This window comes from Sylvia atricapilla, chromosome 1 (genome assembly GCF_009819655.1).
Source record: "Sylvia atricapilla isolate bSylAtr1 chromosome 1, bSylAtr1.pri, whole genome shotgun sequence".
Classification (NCBI taxonomy): Eukaryota; Metazoa; Chordata; class Aves; order Passeriformes; family Sylviidae; genus Sylvia; species Sylvia atricapilla.
In genome coordinates, this window is record NC_089140.1 from 78,759,739 (window position 1) to 78,775,306 (window position 15,568).

Consider the following 15,568-nt stretch of genomic DNA (forward strand, 5'->3'; position numbering starts at 1 on the left):
TCCACAGGGAACACATCTTCAGGAAAAAAATCCAGCTGGCTACAGAGCACGAGCTCAGCACAGAAGAGGTTGGACTGCACGGGGTGCTGCACAGCAGTGGTGAGCTGCCCCTGCTCCATTTGCTGTTCAGTATTTGAGACCATAGGCCATCAGGAAGACAAATTCTGATGAAATTACTAATGAAAAAAGTTCATATATTGATGTGTGCCAGTTGACAAAAGTTGAAATAGTTGTAGCTTTTTTTTTTTAAAGTAAAATTAACTGTTTCATTTTTTGCCTTACCTGAGTAAAGCTGAAATTCGTTTTCTTGGTTATACTCTTTATATAATATCCTTCAAAACAAGTCAATAATTATCTTCATTTCTGAAAGAAATAGGCCCTTAGCAATTTAAGATATTTCCCAGTTACTTAGAACAGGGACAAAATAAATGTCCAGGTGAAAATTATGTCTATTGAATAAAGATTTTAAAATTCCTGGCAAAAGAGCCCACTCATTTTTAAGACAGCATTTTGTAAGAAAGACTAGATCCTGATGATTAAGCAAAGAAATTAAAAAGGAAAAAAATCCAGCTAGAAAAGCGCTCACTGCACATCCCAAGTAGATCAGGTAACACATACTTTGTACGACAGACGCAAATGAAGCTAGCAGATGCCTCTATCTATTACTGCAGTGAAGGAATGGGATCAACTTTCTGCAATTAATCTCAGGGATCACGGATGGATAATGTCAGCCTCTCAAAACCATTTTAAGGCATTAACATTTTGCCAGCTCACCCCAGCACAGATTTAACAGCTCACCAGTCTCTGCCACTGACAGTCAACAAATCAGCTCTTCACAGCTCCAGCTTCTCACAGGTACCAGCTCTTAACTGCAGCACCTGGACCCACCATTTGCCACTGTATTAACCTCCTTATGGAAGTGCAACCTTGTGCAAGGCTTTTATTAATAGTCTTGCATGTAAGAATGGAAACATTCATCCCTTCTTTCATTTAACAGGACAACTGGAGTTAAGCTGACTGCATTTCTCATACACCAAAGATTTTTGCATGGTACTAGAAATATGTAATAGAATTACATTAAAACAAAGATAAACAGCACTGCAACTTAATCTTTATAAGACCTCATTACATTTTGCACCATCTTGGTAAAAACAGGCAGAACAAGAAAGGAAAGCTAATAAAATGCAGAAATTTCAAATTTAAATACCTATTCTGAGCTGCCTGAGAGCAAGAAGCTAAAGAGCCAACCCATCTTCCTTAATATCTGTCTTGGCACGGTGGGGAGGTGTCTGTGTATGAAAGATTATAGCATGAGAAAACACAGCTTCAATATTGTTCTCAAGCAAAACTGAATCTGCTCTCTCTGGAATCTTGTTCCTCATATTCCCAACATTCCATTTAAAAAAGTAATTAATAGATTCTGAATCAGTACTGCAAAGTTATTAAAAAAAGCTTGTTCATCTTAAGAGGGGAGAAGCTTATACAAGATAACAAATTAATAGAAGAAGTAAATTCTTTATTCACTTCCGCCTGCATCTAAAGGTCACAATTTCAAAACAATTTTGAAGTGATCTGTGAGACAAATGCTTCCACAATTTAGTATTGCACAGTTCTTACAATTCTGAGTTATGTTTCCGTGTATGGGAGAGAGAAGTTTCAGACTTTTAAAACTGCTAGACCAAAGACCACCCAGACCTAGGAGCCAAAGTCAGACAAAAATCCGTAACTATTAAAATTCTTCAACTAAATAACATCACACAAATCAACAGGAATTTTATTTACAATATGCATTTTGCATTAAAAAAAAAAATCAGGCAGACTTTCCATACAAATCCTACTTTTGGCAGCTTAGGTGCTCTGCCCCACACCAGAATATTGTTAACACAATCAAGAAACTGTAGACAGCAAAATCACATTAGTAAATAGATCTGAGGTTGAACCTTCAAAGGTGAGGTCCCACGCTACCATGAAAATTCTGGAAGGAGCCTAACTTTGCCATTTCTTTAGTGTAGTGTATGCACAGCTGTGCCACTAAGATCTGGTTTCTTTAGCCCCACACAAAGATCATCCTGTTCCCAAAAAATAGCCTCGCTGCTCCTCAGTCTCTCAGATAAATAACACTGCCAGTCTGCAAGGAGCGGAATCATTACAACAGTGGCTCTTTGGACTTAACATTCAGAGGGCTGTTTCCTGTTCTTTACTACCCCTGCTGCCAGCTGCCAGAGACACTTTAAACTCGATCAGTCAGAAATTGAATTGGGCAATGAATTGTGTGAACATCCTTAATCTGAGATTTCCGAGAGCTCCCTTCAAAATAATGGTATTTTTCAACAACCAAAAAACCTCACACAAACAAAAAAAACAAAAACCCAAACCAAAAAACGTGCAACCAATAGCCACCTCCAACAAAATACACTGGCTGTCTCACCAGCTGGCAAACCTGGGAAAAGTATTTTCTGATTGAGGGTAAACAGGTATTTTCATCTGTGTGATTTATAGCCTTTCATTCTACATCTTGGGTAAAGCATGTGTCAAGAGCAACTGATACCAAGACACTGAAGTACTCAGGCTTTAATTAAAAATATTGGGAAATGAATCATGTATCCAATTATTCAGTCACCCAGGCTAAGATCTAAACAAGTCCTCCCTGTCTCCAGCTTTGCAGAACATGTCCTAGCTGTTGCTCATGCCTACAGTAAGAAAGAACATCAAAAAGCACATGACACAGTAAATTCTCTCCCATCTTAATCATTTGGCTATTATTTACTTGAATTTTTAACTCTGTTCTGTGCTGTAGTTAAGGGAATGGAGCCTATATACCACTCCCAAGAACGAAGAAGCCTTTCAAAGAAATGGTGCGATGTTCAGTGTCCCTGGTCTTCTGTTTATCTGGAAAAGCTTTGGGAAAATTCTGACTCCTCAATGCAGTCACCACTGCAGCATGCCAAACCAGCTTGAAGGATCCCAGCCACTGTCAGCAAAACCACAACAAACCAGCTTTAGATAATTCAAACAAAATCTCTTGGATGAGTGTAAGGAATTTTGTTTCACTTACATTCAGTACTTAGCAAGGGGTGAGAGGGGAGAAGGAATAGGCCATGTGTTGTCTGTACTTTGGAGAAAACACAAAAAAGTGTTCCAAGCAAGAAATATTTGCATCCTAATGAGATATACTGAAGAAACACTCATGTTTTAATATGAATTTTATTATACAAGTCACCCTTCATCATTAATTTTTTTCTTTATTTCCACGAGGGGAAACAGCCTTTTCATGTGAAAAAAAATCTGGTCAAAACCAGGTTTAATTTTCCCAAGTGGTTTTAGCTGCACGTACAGGAGGTTTAGATTTTTTTTAGCATAAATTTCTTAGGTAATTATCTTAACTAAAAATGCATGTAGTCAAAGACAAAAGAATATATTCATCAGAAGTGCTCAGAACACTGAATTGTTCTTGACTTAAAAATTAATTTCTTTTAAGCCACTTAAAAGGAGAATGAACAGTTCTACCAGGTCAAACCATGACATTAAAAACCCAAAATAACAAAAGCAAATATTTTAAAATGGGACATAACTCTCTGTAAGAAATTCTGATGCTGAAGTTCTATACAAATGCATCTGGACAAATTACTTCTCCTTGCTGCTTGGTACTATTGACCAAAATACTTTTCTTATTCTACTTCTGCTAAATTCAAATTGTAAAATTGCTATTTGGTTAGTTACAAAGGTTTACTTCACTGCTCTCTCTCCTCCTTTTGCCTCTGCTCAGTCCTGCTTACCACAGGTCCCTGTAACAGATCAGGTCAAGTGGCATGGCCCCCCCAGGTGTGGCAGATGGAGCCCAGCCACAATCCAACACCCCACTGCTTCAGAAAGCAGCAAAGGCACATAGGCTCTGAAAGCACATCAGAGGATTTCAAATAGAAGCATTTAACACAAAAAAACCCCTTACATACTTCCACAGCTTCGTTTATTATATTAAAAGATACTTGAGCAAAACAAAGCAACCTCCTCAATTCCTCTGCACTGCATCTAACAGGAGAGCAAAAACAGAAATGGGCATTTTCTCTCTTGCCCTAAGCCTGGATTTCAGAGGCCTGGTTTTTGTAAATTATAGACACAATTTGTTACTAAGTATGTTTAAGTACATTTGGAGGCTAGCTTTACCATAGGCACAACAGAAAGGAGGAGCAAAAAAAATCCACAGGACTGGGGCTTATTATTATACTTTGCCTATCAGATGATAAAACACAGAAACACTTGAAATTGTATACTGTCAAACAATTCCACGAATGTGAGAGTTTCTGCATTGTAATTAACAGGGTATCTACTCTGAGTTACAAATGCAGCACAATTCAGTCCTGAAAAAGATCAGACATCTCTGTGTGGGTTACGCAGAATGTGTTTTACATCCATTTGAAAGAAAATTAGCTATGAACCAAAGAAATTAATGTGATCACACTGTTGACAAAACTGAAAAGGCTAAAATTCCTACAAATGACATCATTACCTCTCAGGAGAACTGTGAAAATGCAGTCAGTTATGCCATAGCCACTCTAAATCTCTACTTCTGATATTTCAGTAAGTTACAACACTCAGTTAAAGACAACAATGCTCCTTTAGGACAGCAACTAAGATCCAGGTGCTTGAAAATTTTTTTAATGGACACAAAATTTTTCCACATTCTCTTTTCTCAGTTAGTTCCTCTGGAACAAAGCATGCCATTATGGTAGAAGTTTTAGATTGCTAATTATGCTAACAATAACAGAGTGAAATTTTGTTATTCCACAAACAGCAAAAGACAGTCAAATGCTGCTACTTTTAATTTACTCCAGTTCTGAGGACTGTAACTTCACAAAGTCTTACAAAGGTGATGTGAATGAGTACTGGATCCCACTGCCTGGGCTTTTACTTAAGCAAGGAGCCAGGACAAAAAAAGAACACGTCACACAGCTCCAGGGTACCACCTCCTGTAAATACCAGCTCTTTAGATGTTACTCTGAGACTGTAAACAGAGCTCTGAGCCAGTGCTTTCCAAACTTATTCTGGCATGATTATATGTAGTCCTGCCACATCTTTAGGATGAAAGGATAAACACACCTAAGCCTGTTCTACTATATCAACCAACATTTAAAGTACATGTATTTTGTTACTCCTGACACAAGAAGTCAGCATAAAATGCACTAGAACCAGCCAGCAAGTCAGGCCATGACAAATAAACTCTCTAAAACAGACTGGCTACCGACATAAAAATTTTAACATGTGTAGTTAACAATTTGGTGGTTTTTACAGTCAAGCTTTTCCTGTTTAATACTGCCTAAAGCATACTTCAATCTAGTCAACCAGTCCCTACTTGTCATGCTGGAGACCAGGGTCCAATTCACCAACGGGGAGGTGATTCTTCCTTCAAAGGACATGGTTAGTGGTGCACCTGGCAGGGCTGCGTTAACAGGTAGGCTTGGTGATCTTAAACTCTAGCAGCTTTTCTTCCTTTACCATATCTGTAGGTTTTTACATGCAGCTAGACTTCCCTGGACTCTGTTTTTAAAGTGTCTCCGTATCACTGATACTTTGAAGTTTATATTAAAAAAATGAACATACACCTAATACACCTAATTAGGTCATGAACACACTCAGCATGGTGCAACAAGCACAACTGGAGAGAACTGCATTTTCATAGGGAGAAATACTTTTTTTGATTCCTTTCCATTTCTTACGTGGAATTAATGTATTTGGAGGCAAGAATCTTCAGCATTTCTGATAGCCTCAAAGGCACTAAGAGGAGTCCAAGACTCCAGGAAATACTTAGAACATACCACGCCCCTGCTAGCAATTCTAACTTTTAGCATAGGATCGCAGCATAACTCAAGTTCCACGTGGCCTCAAAAACCCATGCAGTCCAATCTTCCGCACGAAAGGATGGGTCATTTATGAGATCAGACCAGTATACTTGGGGCATTGTCCAGTCTGCTCTTGAAAACCTGACATACTTTTAAGCTCTTGTAAAAGGGACTATTTCTGCTGCACTATGAATAGTTAACAAACAGCAGAGGCTGGCCACAGCTGGCCTACAACTACAGGGAAAACTTACAAGACTTTGGTAATCAAGGATAATTTGATATCAAGTTTACCTAAGATGACCTTATTATTTATGCCTTACCTATTTATGCCGGCATGTCAGTTATGCAAATGTCTTCTGTTGCTATAGGGGTTAACCATTATATATGCATCTTAAAAAATGCATACTGCAAATTTCTGAAAAGCATTATTAGTATGTTTTCCTGGGATCATTAAATGTTTTTATTAACTTATCACAACAGCCTCTTTTACACCGTTTGCTCTAAGAATTCCATCACTTTTTTGCTTCCAAGTTAGACAGTAATGAATTTAGGTAGAGGAAAACATCTTACTATTTGTACTCAATTCAAAACTAGAAGGAAACACAAGCATGTCCTGAATTGTAATTATACCTATGCCAGTGAATATGCACTCAAAATAGAAGCAAAACATTGCATAATAATGCCATCAATTTAAGAGATGTAAAGTGCATTCATAAAAAGGCTTCTGATAGTTACGTTAAAAGCAATGCAATGTTTCTAGTTTAGCATGCTATTTTGCTGTTTGCAAGAAAAGTGAAATGAAGTGAATGGAACACATTCAGCAGCCTACCCACAAAAACAGAATTGGAGGAAGTCAGTGGAACCCTAAATCCTGCTGGTTCCACCTGCATGCAGAGATGATGACAGATGATGTGATGTAATGTATTATGAGGATGTCCCAAAAGGTGCACAAGCTCATCAGCTCTAGCCTGCTCCTTAAAAAAAACAAGCAGCAAGCAAAATATAGGTAACAAAGGCACACTCACAAAGTAATTCTGAACACTCCAGCAATTCTTTAAAATTTGTTACAACTAAAGAGGGACAAGTTAAGGAAAGCAAACACTTCAGGATGGTTTTCTTCAATTCCAAGAGAGAAACAACATTTGCAGGATATGATTAGAGTTTGTACTCTGTTCTAACCTTGGTTAGAAAAGAAACTGCTGTCAAAGAAAGGCTAATTGCAAGCAAAGTAACAACTCTCTTGGGAAACCTAAAGCCATCAGAATTGCTGGTTTATATCCACCCTCTACCTCCCAAAGATCAGCTGTGCAAATACATCTGCCCTAAGCAGATACTTTTTATGCACCAGTTTCCTTTCCAACTACAATATATAAGAGAAATATCTTTGGCAGCTGTCTGGGACCAAAAGTAGATTCAAGCCAGTATTATAAAAATTTCTTTTTCTCAGCTGTAATACTGAGCTCCCAAACAGGGCAAAATCCTTTCATTAGCCATGTATGAAAACTCCAGAGACAAATTAACCACGTACTTATGCTCACAAATAGAGTCAGCATGGGAAATACTGACATATCTCACAAGTCTTCCTGGGCTGCATTATGATAAAAGAATAATGCAGGAGTTAAAAGTAGGATTATGCAGAAATCAATCCTATGATGTTTCAGAGCACATGTGAACTTGACTTGGAGAGAACTCGTCTAGAAATTCAAATTATGAGATTCACTGAACTTCCCTGTCTAGTTTGAGACTGCACAATGCCAAGGAAGCAATTCATAGAGACTTTACTATTTATCAAGGCTCAATTAGAATTTGGCTATTAACTCTGACTATCTGACACAGTTTGGCTATAAAACTCAATGCAAAGATTATTATTTAATGGACCACAATCAATTGCTGACATTTTATTTAAGTTTACTTATGCTCAGATGATGTTTTTAACTGCAAACTCAACTAAAACCACAAGGTGGGAAAGTCAGGACAGAGAATTCTTGTTTTACTTTATACTGCAGCTACCTTATTTACCTGGACTAAGCCATGAGAACATGTTTGAAAAATCACACACATGCAACCTAAATTCAAACCATCCTTGCCACTATTAGACTAGCACTGCTTTTGGGAAAAATATCTGTGACTAAATGAAAATTTATGATTTATTACACTTTCAAAACCCATGGTAATTGTGAAGTTGAACTTCAGCTATTAAAATGCATGCATCTCTGCTCAAGCTCAAGTCTGGCTGATAAATAAGTTGAACTGACACTGCAGCACAGCCTTTACAATATTTTTTTAAATTAAAACACATGGAGTGTCAAATTTGACTGACTGCTCAGCTTTGCCTCTCATGGGCTCCTTGAAAGGCTTTCTATCAGTTGGCTATTTTGATGGGCAGCCTGTTATTTGGACGTTTTATGAGGAGGTAATTGATTCATCAAGAAACAGGATTTTTAAATTAAGGTTTGGTGTCTTGTACAACTCCAAGATATTCCTCTATATCACTTTCTGCATGCAATCACATCCGTCTGTAGCGCCAGCAGATCCCTCTTGGTTTGGTGCCCTGGAAACCACAGTCCCCACCTTCTGCCACCTGGCCCCAAGGCAGCACAGCAAAGCACGTACCCCACCAGCTCATTGTCAGGAGTTACTTTCCCCTCTGGCCTGGGCTGTAACTCATTTCCTGCAGCTGCAAACGCTGTCAGGCAGTCTCACAGGCAGCGCTTTGGCTCGGAGCCACGGGTGGGGATCCTTTTTCCTTACACATGGCCCATGCTTCACTTGCTTGCAGTCTCAAAACAGCAAATCCTCCCCTTCTACAGCCTCCCTCCGCTCCTAAGCAAACAATTGCTGCTGCCCAAGTCATCCTTCTTTTCTTCCACTACAAACAGGGAGTCCTTCCTCAATTATTCAAACTGAATGCCCTTTTTGCTGGATCAAATTCTCCTGCTGATACACAGAGCTTCCTCTTCCTGTACTGAACAGTATTTAGACTCAACATGAAACACTCCTTTTCTCAAGCATAACTTTCAAAGCTCTCAATCACACATGAGACTTTTACTTTTACTCTGTCCCCTTCTGCTTTCATTGAAAACTGGTGTTGTCCAGTATTGTGAGGACCCAGTATTGTCACAGCAAGCTTACTTTATGCAACAAATTCAAGATTGTTTTAGCCCATTCTGTGGCCTCAGCTATAAAATCTCTCACTCTTCTTGGGAAATAGCTCTAGGTTACCCACAGGACTTTTGTCTTCCTTAATTCTTGAAGAACGAGTCCCTTTAGCAATTGAATAAGAGGACTGACATCTGCCTTACATCAGTCCTTCCCATCCTGCAGCTGTAGAAAATGGCTTATTACACAGATATTTGAACAAATTTGTTAACCTTTGCCTTGCAAAGACATTTGATCTGCCTTATTGTGTTAAGATTTGTTGAGAGAGACTACATTTCTGTGTTTATGGCTGCAGTCAGGACAGTATCCTCAGAGTAAAATCAAAAGCCAGTATTCAGTATGTGAGTGGTGTGTGGTTTGGCACCATGTTCCTAAGACATCACCTACCTCTCAGATTTGAACAAACCTATACAGATCCCTGGATTATACAATGGTATAAAACAGGCAAACTCGGTAACTTCAGGTAAACAAAAGACTTCTGTGGCCAAGTTTTGAAACAAACAGATAGTAACATGAACTAGCAGTTAGATATGGTCCTCCCCAAAATCTTGTAACTTAAGGGAGAAAAAATGTAAGCCCCATAAGCAAAGGCTTGTTGCAGCCTTTGTATTTCTCCAAACAGTAGCTCCTACAGAACAGATATGATGGACTATCACAAATTTTTCAGAAGTATTTGTGGATTCAGAAAAGATAGTAAACTTGTGATCTAAACAGGCGAGACATTCACAAACAATTTTAAATAGCTGCCAATTTTTCTGAGCTTGCATGCTCATTTTCATTACTCTGAATCTTGTTCCTTGCCCTTTACTCAAAGCTCTGTGGAAGTGTAAATGCCCCACAAAGAAAAGAGGACTGCAGTTATAAAACAGGATGTACCCTACTATGAAAAGAAACTCATGTCAAAAGAGACAGAAGCACCAAATAAAACAACAGGAACAATCTTTCTCCCCCACAGCCAAAAACATGTGGGAAATCATTGCAAAAAAAAATGCTGCCTTATGCATTACTTGTGAAAAACATGTTCTTCCAGAGCTAGTGGGCTTTTTCATAGAGCGCACCAACTGTTTTTCAGCCTCTTCACTACTCACTTGTCTCTCTTTTCCCCTATTATAAAAGGGATTTAGATTTTTTTAAAAAACGTATTCATCTGTGAACTGCACATCAAATTGATTAAATAACTCAAATAACTTGCAAAAGTAGATCTGATATCCAGCACAGCAAGCAAGAGGTCAGGAACCTGCCATCAACTCTCCTAAGTTACTATTCATCTAGTGAACATCTTTTCTGTGCAATGCTTTCCTCATATTCTTAACAAAGTGTTTATTACCTTAACTACCATAAAATTTTAGAGATTTCAGATGCTCTAAATGTATATATTTTTAATCCATTCATACTGATTAGATGCTTTAGATAATACACATTCTTAGAGGAGAAGTAATGCCTACTCTTGTAAGCAGTTGATGAGGGTCATTTTTGAGGGTGTCTTTTAAGATGAGAATAAAACAACATTACCTTTCACGGCTGACAGATAATGTGTGGACAGACAAGGAATGACCAAGATGAACTGTTAGAACTAGGATTCACTGAACATATTTTCTGCTTTAATAATCGTGCATGTTTTCCTGCTCTGGATAATAATTTGAGATTATTTAAGGCATTAAATATCACCCAACATTTCTGTATTCAGTGACGATATGTGGTTTGACACACCATAAGAACCAGCTGTCAATTACAAGAGGTTTGCCATTTCAAAACTTTGACTCTCATTTCACCTCTGATTTGCTGTGGCGCCTTTTTTATTTTTTTTTCCCCTGTTTTGTTGGAAAGTGGTGCTACTGATAAACACAGTTGAAAAGATCAAAATCGCAGGGTCTGTAGATACTGAAAAGAGTGCAAAACTCTTCAGCAAGCCATCTGTATAGGCTAAGCACTCTACATCCAAGTAGCCAATCCCACCACTTCTGATGGTGATCACCTTCTCCTTTCTCCTACAATACATAAACCCTCTCTCCCTCAGTCTCTCCGAAGAGCTTGTCATGTCAGACATGCAAAAATTTGAGACTCATGTCTTAGTCCATGAACAGGATTACTCAGACTTGGTGCTCAGACTGTGAGCCTCACATAGCACGTGTATTTTCTGACCTCAAAATCCTAGTTTGCTGAATCTCTCAAAAACTCTGAAAGTTTTACTCAATTATTGTCAAAAAAGGAAAAGAAAATCTGTATTGTAAAGACTGAAGGAACATAATTAAGTACTAGAAATCTAGGAAGTACATGAAAAGTTATCCACCCAAGAACATGGACTGACTCAAAATTACGTAAGTCACTCATTTGTTCTTTGTTAGAGGAATTGTTTTGCTTTTTAGGAATTCATACCTCTATCAATACCCACAATGAACAATTCTGAGAAGATCATCTAATTGTTTTTCCATTCTTCCTATTAGCATATTCCCTGATGCTTTATTTAATGAAATGCAGCAGTTGAGAATGAATAATTCGTTTGTGGGATTGTCTGAGGTACTTTTCACTATGGGGGAAAAAATAAAATCAAAGCACTCCACTGGTTTTGCTTAATTTTTATAATCCCTCGGTAAAATGAACACTATCAACCTCTTTCAAGCAACAGAAAGGTGAGGTAGGGACCAAAGGGAAACAAATCCAGTAATTTCAAGAGCCTTCTCTACCCTTTTTTCTCCTCCTGCTTCAGACTACTTAATGTTATGTAACAGCTTGCATGTTCAAGACAGTTCACACTCACTTCAGTCACATGCAGGGAAAACTTTACAAATTAAATATCCATCTCCTAAAGCCTGACACCCAGCAATGTGGCAATAAACAATTAGCAGCTGCTTCTTATCAGTTGGGATTAGGATGGCATACCACAACATCCCGCAGTAAGCCTGTGGCAGGGACAGAAGGCACTTCTGAGGCTGCATTCAACCCTGCAAATTATGCTCATTCTAGCAATGGCTTTCTCTTCTTCTCCAGTGTCTGTGATTAATATAATTAATTAATGCTCTTTACTTCAAAGCACCATGTTAAACAAAGTAAAGTATCTTTGAAATGCTCTGCCCCATTTTCCCTAAACAAATTCTGAAGGAAAAAAAAGCAATACAGTACATGCCCACTGGTTTGATTAATCAAAGTAACTTCTCAAACACAAAACCAGCCCTGTCTGTTCCTTGGTATTCTGACAGGCTCAAGGGATGTACATATATATTTATAGTCCAGTACAATCTCTCCTAATAAAATTCTCTGCATTCAAAGGTGAAGTCCCTAAGCTCCAAAGGAAATTGGATTTATCAGTTCTGTCAGTTTAAAAAAAAAATCCAGATTTCACCCCCTAGTCCAAGAAGAAAAGTTTTAGTCTTACCCAACCACATCTTCCAATCTTATCATCACAACATCCAGAAGCTTCCTCTATCCAAAGTATTGCAGGACACAAAATGACGAAAGACTACTACAACTACACAGTTTAATGCTTCAAAGTTCCCCCCAAGCCCCTAATCTCCCTCTATTCAGGAAGTTCCTGCTGTGCCTGCCCCTAATGTAAGAAACACAGACTCACCCCTGTTTTAGTCAAGCATTATTTATACAGTGTCTTTAAAAAAATGAGAAAAATTGTAATAACTGGAATGGACTGAGTAATTAAAAAAATTGTGGTTACATTTATGAAAAACTTTCTAAAACCAGAATTTTGTGTTTTGGAAGACAAATTTTCCCCAACATCACTTGTCTGCTAATCTTTTTACCTGCAATAACAAACTCTTTGAAATGCATCTTTTCTCGTAACATGTGATGAAATGCCTTCAAATGAACTATTTTTTTAGGGTTTTTCCCTCTTTTTTTATAAGTTCACATTTCTTTCTCTTCACAGCCTGCAAACTCAAGTAGTTGCAAATGAGGCAAGCAAGCATTTTCTCCAATAACAACCTACTCTTTGAGCCTGGATAGTTTACAGAGTCAAAAGATTATGGCACACTAAAATCCTACGACGTTTCAGAAAATCATTAGATTTTTCTTGCACCCTTCAGGGGAATATTCTTTCATGCATCTGAAAAAAACCCAAAGTAAGATTTCAGAGATGCTCTGGGAAAAAGTGTGCCAGTGCTACTCTGAAAAGCTCAGTTAAGTAAAACACAGAAGTCCAAATGAACAATTCCTGTGCCAGGGCATATGGTGCATTTACCTTTTCCATTGCTGAATCTTCATGACTTTCTTACTGCAGGGTTTCTCAGGAAACATCGATAATCCATGCTGGAGATTTTCTTCCCTCCCCACTGTCAGCACTTCTCAGGTGCAGTTTCCTATCACTGCAGCTTGATCTAATGTGATATATAACTTTTCTACCAAGACATAATTTGCTTAAACCGCCTCCCCATCTTCAGCCACATCTTCCCTTAATGCTGAGAACTGCCAACTGCTTATTCCTGGAAACAAGGCAGCGTAGAACACTGAAGCTGCCATATGCACAGCACTCTCCATTACCCAAAACTCACGCTGCTGCTGTCTAGACTGTACGCCCATCACTCCTTACCTTTGTGGTTAAAAATGCCCTCCATCTCCATGCTGCTGCGAGAGTGGGCGATGCAGAGGGACCCGCAGGGCACCAGGCCTTCCGCTGCTGGGGACCGATCCGTGGTTCGCACCAGACACCAGTCGGGCTTGTCATGGGGCCTCTCCAGCACCTCCACGGTCTGCCCACGGCGGATGGTCAGCTCGTTGCTGTTGCAGGCTGTGAAGTCGTGGATCACCACGGTCAGCTCGCACCCGCCAGACAACTGTGAGGGCAGAACACAAGGAGAAGGCAGATGAATGCTCGTTATCAAACCCTCCGTCACGCGCCGTTACCTATTTAGGACTGCTGGCAGGATTTGGATTTTGGATGAGATAGCAGGCTTCTGGGACTTTCCACATCAAGAAGACAGCATTTCAAAACCAGGCAGTTCAGGAGTTTTAGAACAGATTTCTAACTCTGCTTGTCTCTGCCTATTGTTCAAAGCACACTGGTTGTGACAGTGCTGGGCGGAGGATTTAAGCAGCTTTTCTTGCTAGACTGCTCTTTATCCCAAAAGCTGAAGTAGGAGTCGCTTCTGAATATATTTTACGTGTGATAATTAGCAAAAAAAAAGGTCAGATATTACTAAATACAGTCACTCATGGGCTTTGTTATCTTTCAAATTCAAGAGAGAAAGAGGTAGCTTTTTCAAATGAACTTACTGCCTTATTCACACCCTACTCACAGTTTACACACACTGGTCACAAAATCATCCAGGACACATCATACACAATGGGAAAAGTCAGCGTAAAGTTCTTCACAAAACATTCCCAAATACTAAACTGTTTAATAGAAAATACACACAGGTGCTTACAACTTTCACATTTTTGCTGGTTTCCCCAAATAAAACTGCACAAACTTGAATTAAAAGCATGCAAGCTTAGGGTTTTCCTCCCCCTCTTCAAAACACATCATTAGAATAACTTTGCCTAAGCTTTAGTTTCCTCTCTTTGATTGTTTCATCTGCTTTGATGTGAAATGAAAATTATTATCAGAACTTTGCAAAGTTCCCAAGATTGCTCAGTGCCAAAGCACCCATCCAACTTCAGCAAGCAGTCCTAGAATTCCTTCTTCCTTACGGCAACAGCATTCCAGGCAACTTCAGCTTTTCATGTGTGAGCATTTCTATAGCTCTGGCTGCCTCAGTGCAACATTCAAACCAGATCTCAGCTGGCATTCAACTTCTGCGAATTTTGAACCAAGCCAGTAAACTCCTTCAGCTCAATGAGGTAATCTTGCAATGCTCTGCACTGACAAAGGAGGACCAATACCCTGTGGGAGTTCCAGCTGCAAGTGGAAGAAGCAAGTGCCACACCAACACACTGCACAGATCCTGCCACGTTGCTTTTGACTGTTTCAAGGCTGCCAGCTACATCCCATGAGGTTCAAAAACAGCAGATAACAGACTGCATTGTTTCTTATTTATTAGTTTTCATTCAAAGCCTGGACTGGAAACACTGGACAGAAATTTTCTAGGAAAACGGTGTTTGTTATCAAGCAAGAATTTTGTAGCACATGACAAAACCAGCAAAATCCCAGTAAGAACCAAAGGACAATTCCAACCTTCTCTTCCTCAAGTCTGCAACAAATGACAGAACATAACTCCTAGCAGATGGGCTACAGTAAATCCAGAGCTTTCCCATGGTATCTGCCTGCTAATCTCACTGGCTAGCATTGCTTGTGTGTGCTTACAAAGGAGCAGAAGTTTTCTTGAGGGAATGCTGGGGCCAAGAAGGGCAGAAAACCCTCATACATCTAGTGTTTAAGGAAGATATATGAGTGTGTATAAATCAGGCTGTACCTGTTTAGATGCAGGCTAAAAATTAATCCCATTGCTTCTACCCTGTCTCTTTGGACAGCCCTAATACACAAATTACAGGGGGGGGTACATCTTCAAAACATGTTACTTCTTCCCTCATTAAAATGTTTCCTGTCCCCTTACACTCCCTTTTTCAGTCCATGCAAAGCTATGCAAAGGAGAAAATGTAAAGAGCTTTCCCTTGTTTTCTGGTAT

At 39.1% G+C, this 15,568-nt stretch overlaps 1 protein-coding gene across 1 annotated transcript in view; it reads right to left on the reverse strand.

Moving 5' to 3' along the window:
* The window catches only part of TRIO (trio Rho guanine nucleotide exchange factor), a 243,989-nt gene that overhangs the window by 54,066 nt on the left and 174,355 nt on the right, over positions 1–15,568 (reverse strand). The window contains exon 34 of the mRNA XM_066326466.1: positions 13,534–13,777. Coding sequence (XP_066182563.1) covers positions 13,534–13,777 — 244 coding nt within the window. The remainder of the gene's footprint in view (positions 1–13,533; positions 13,778–15,568) is intronic.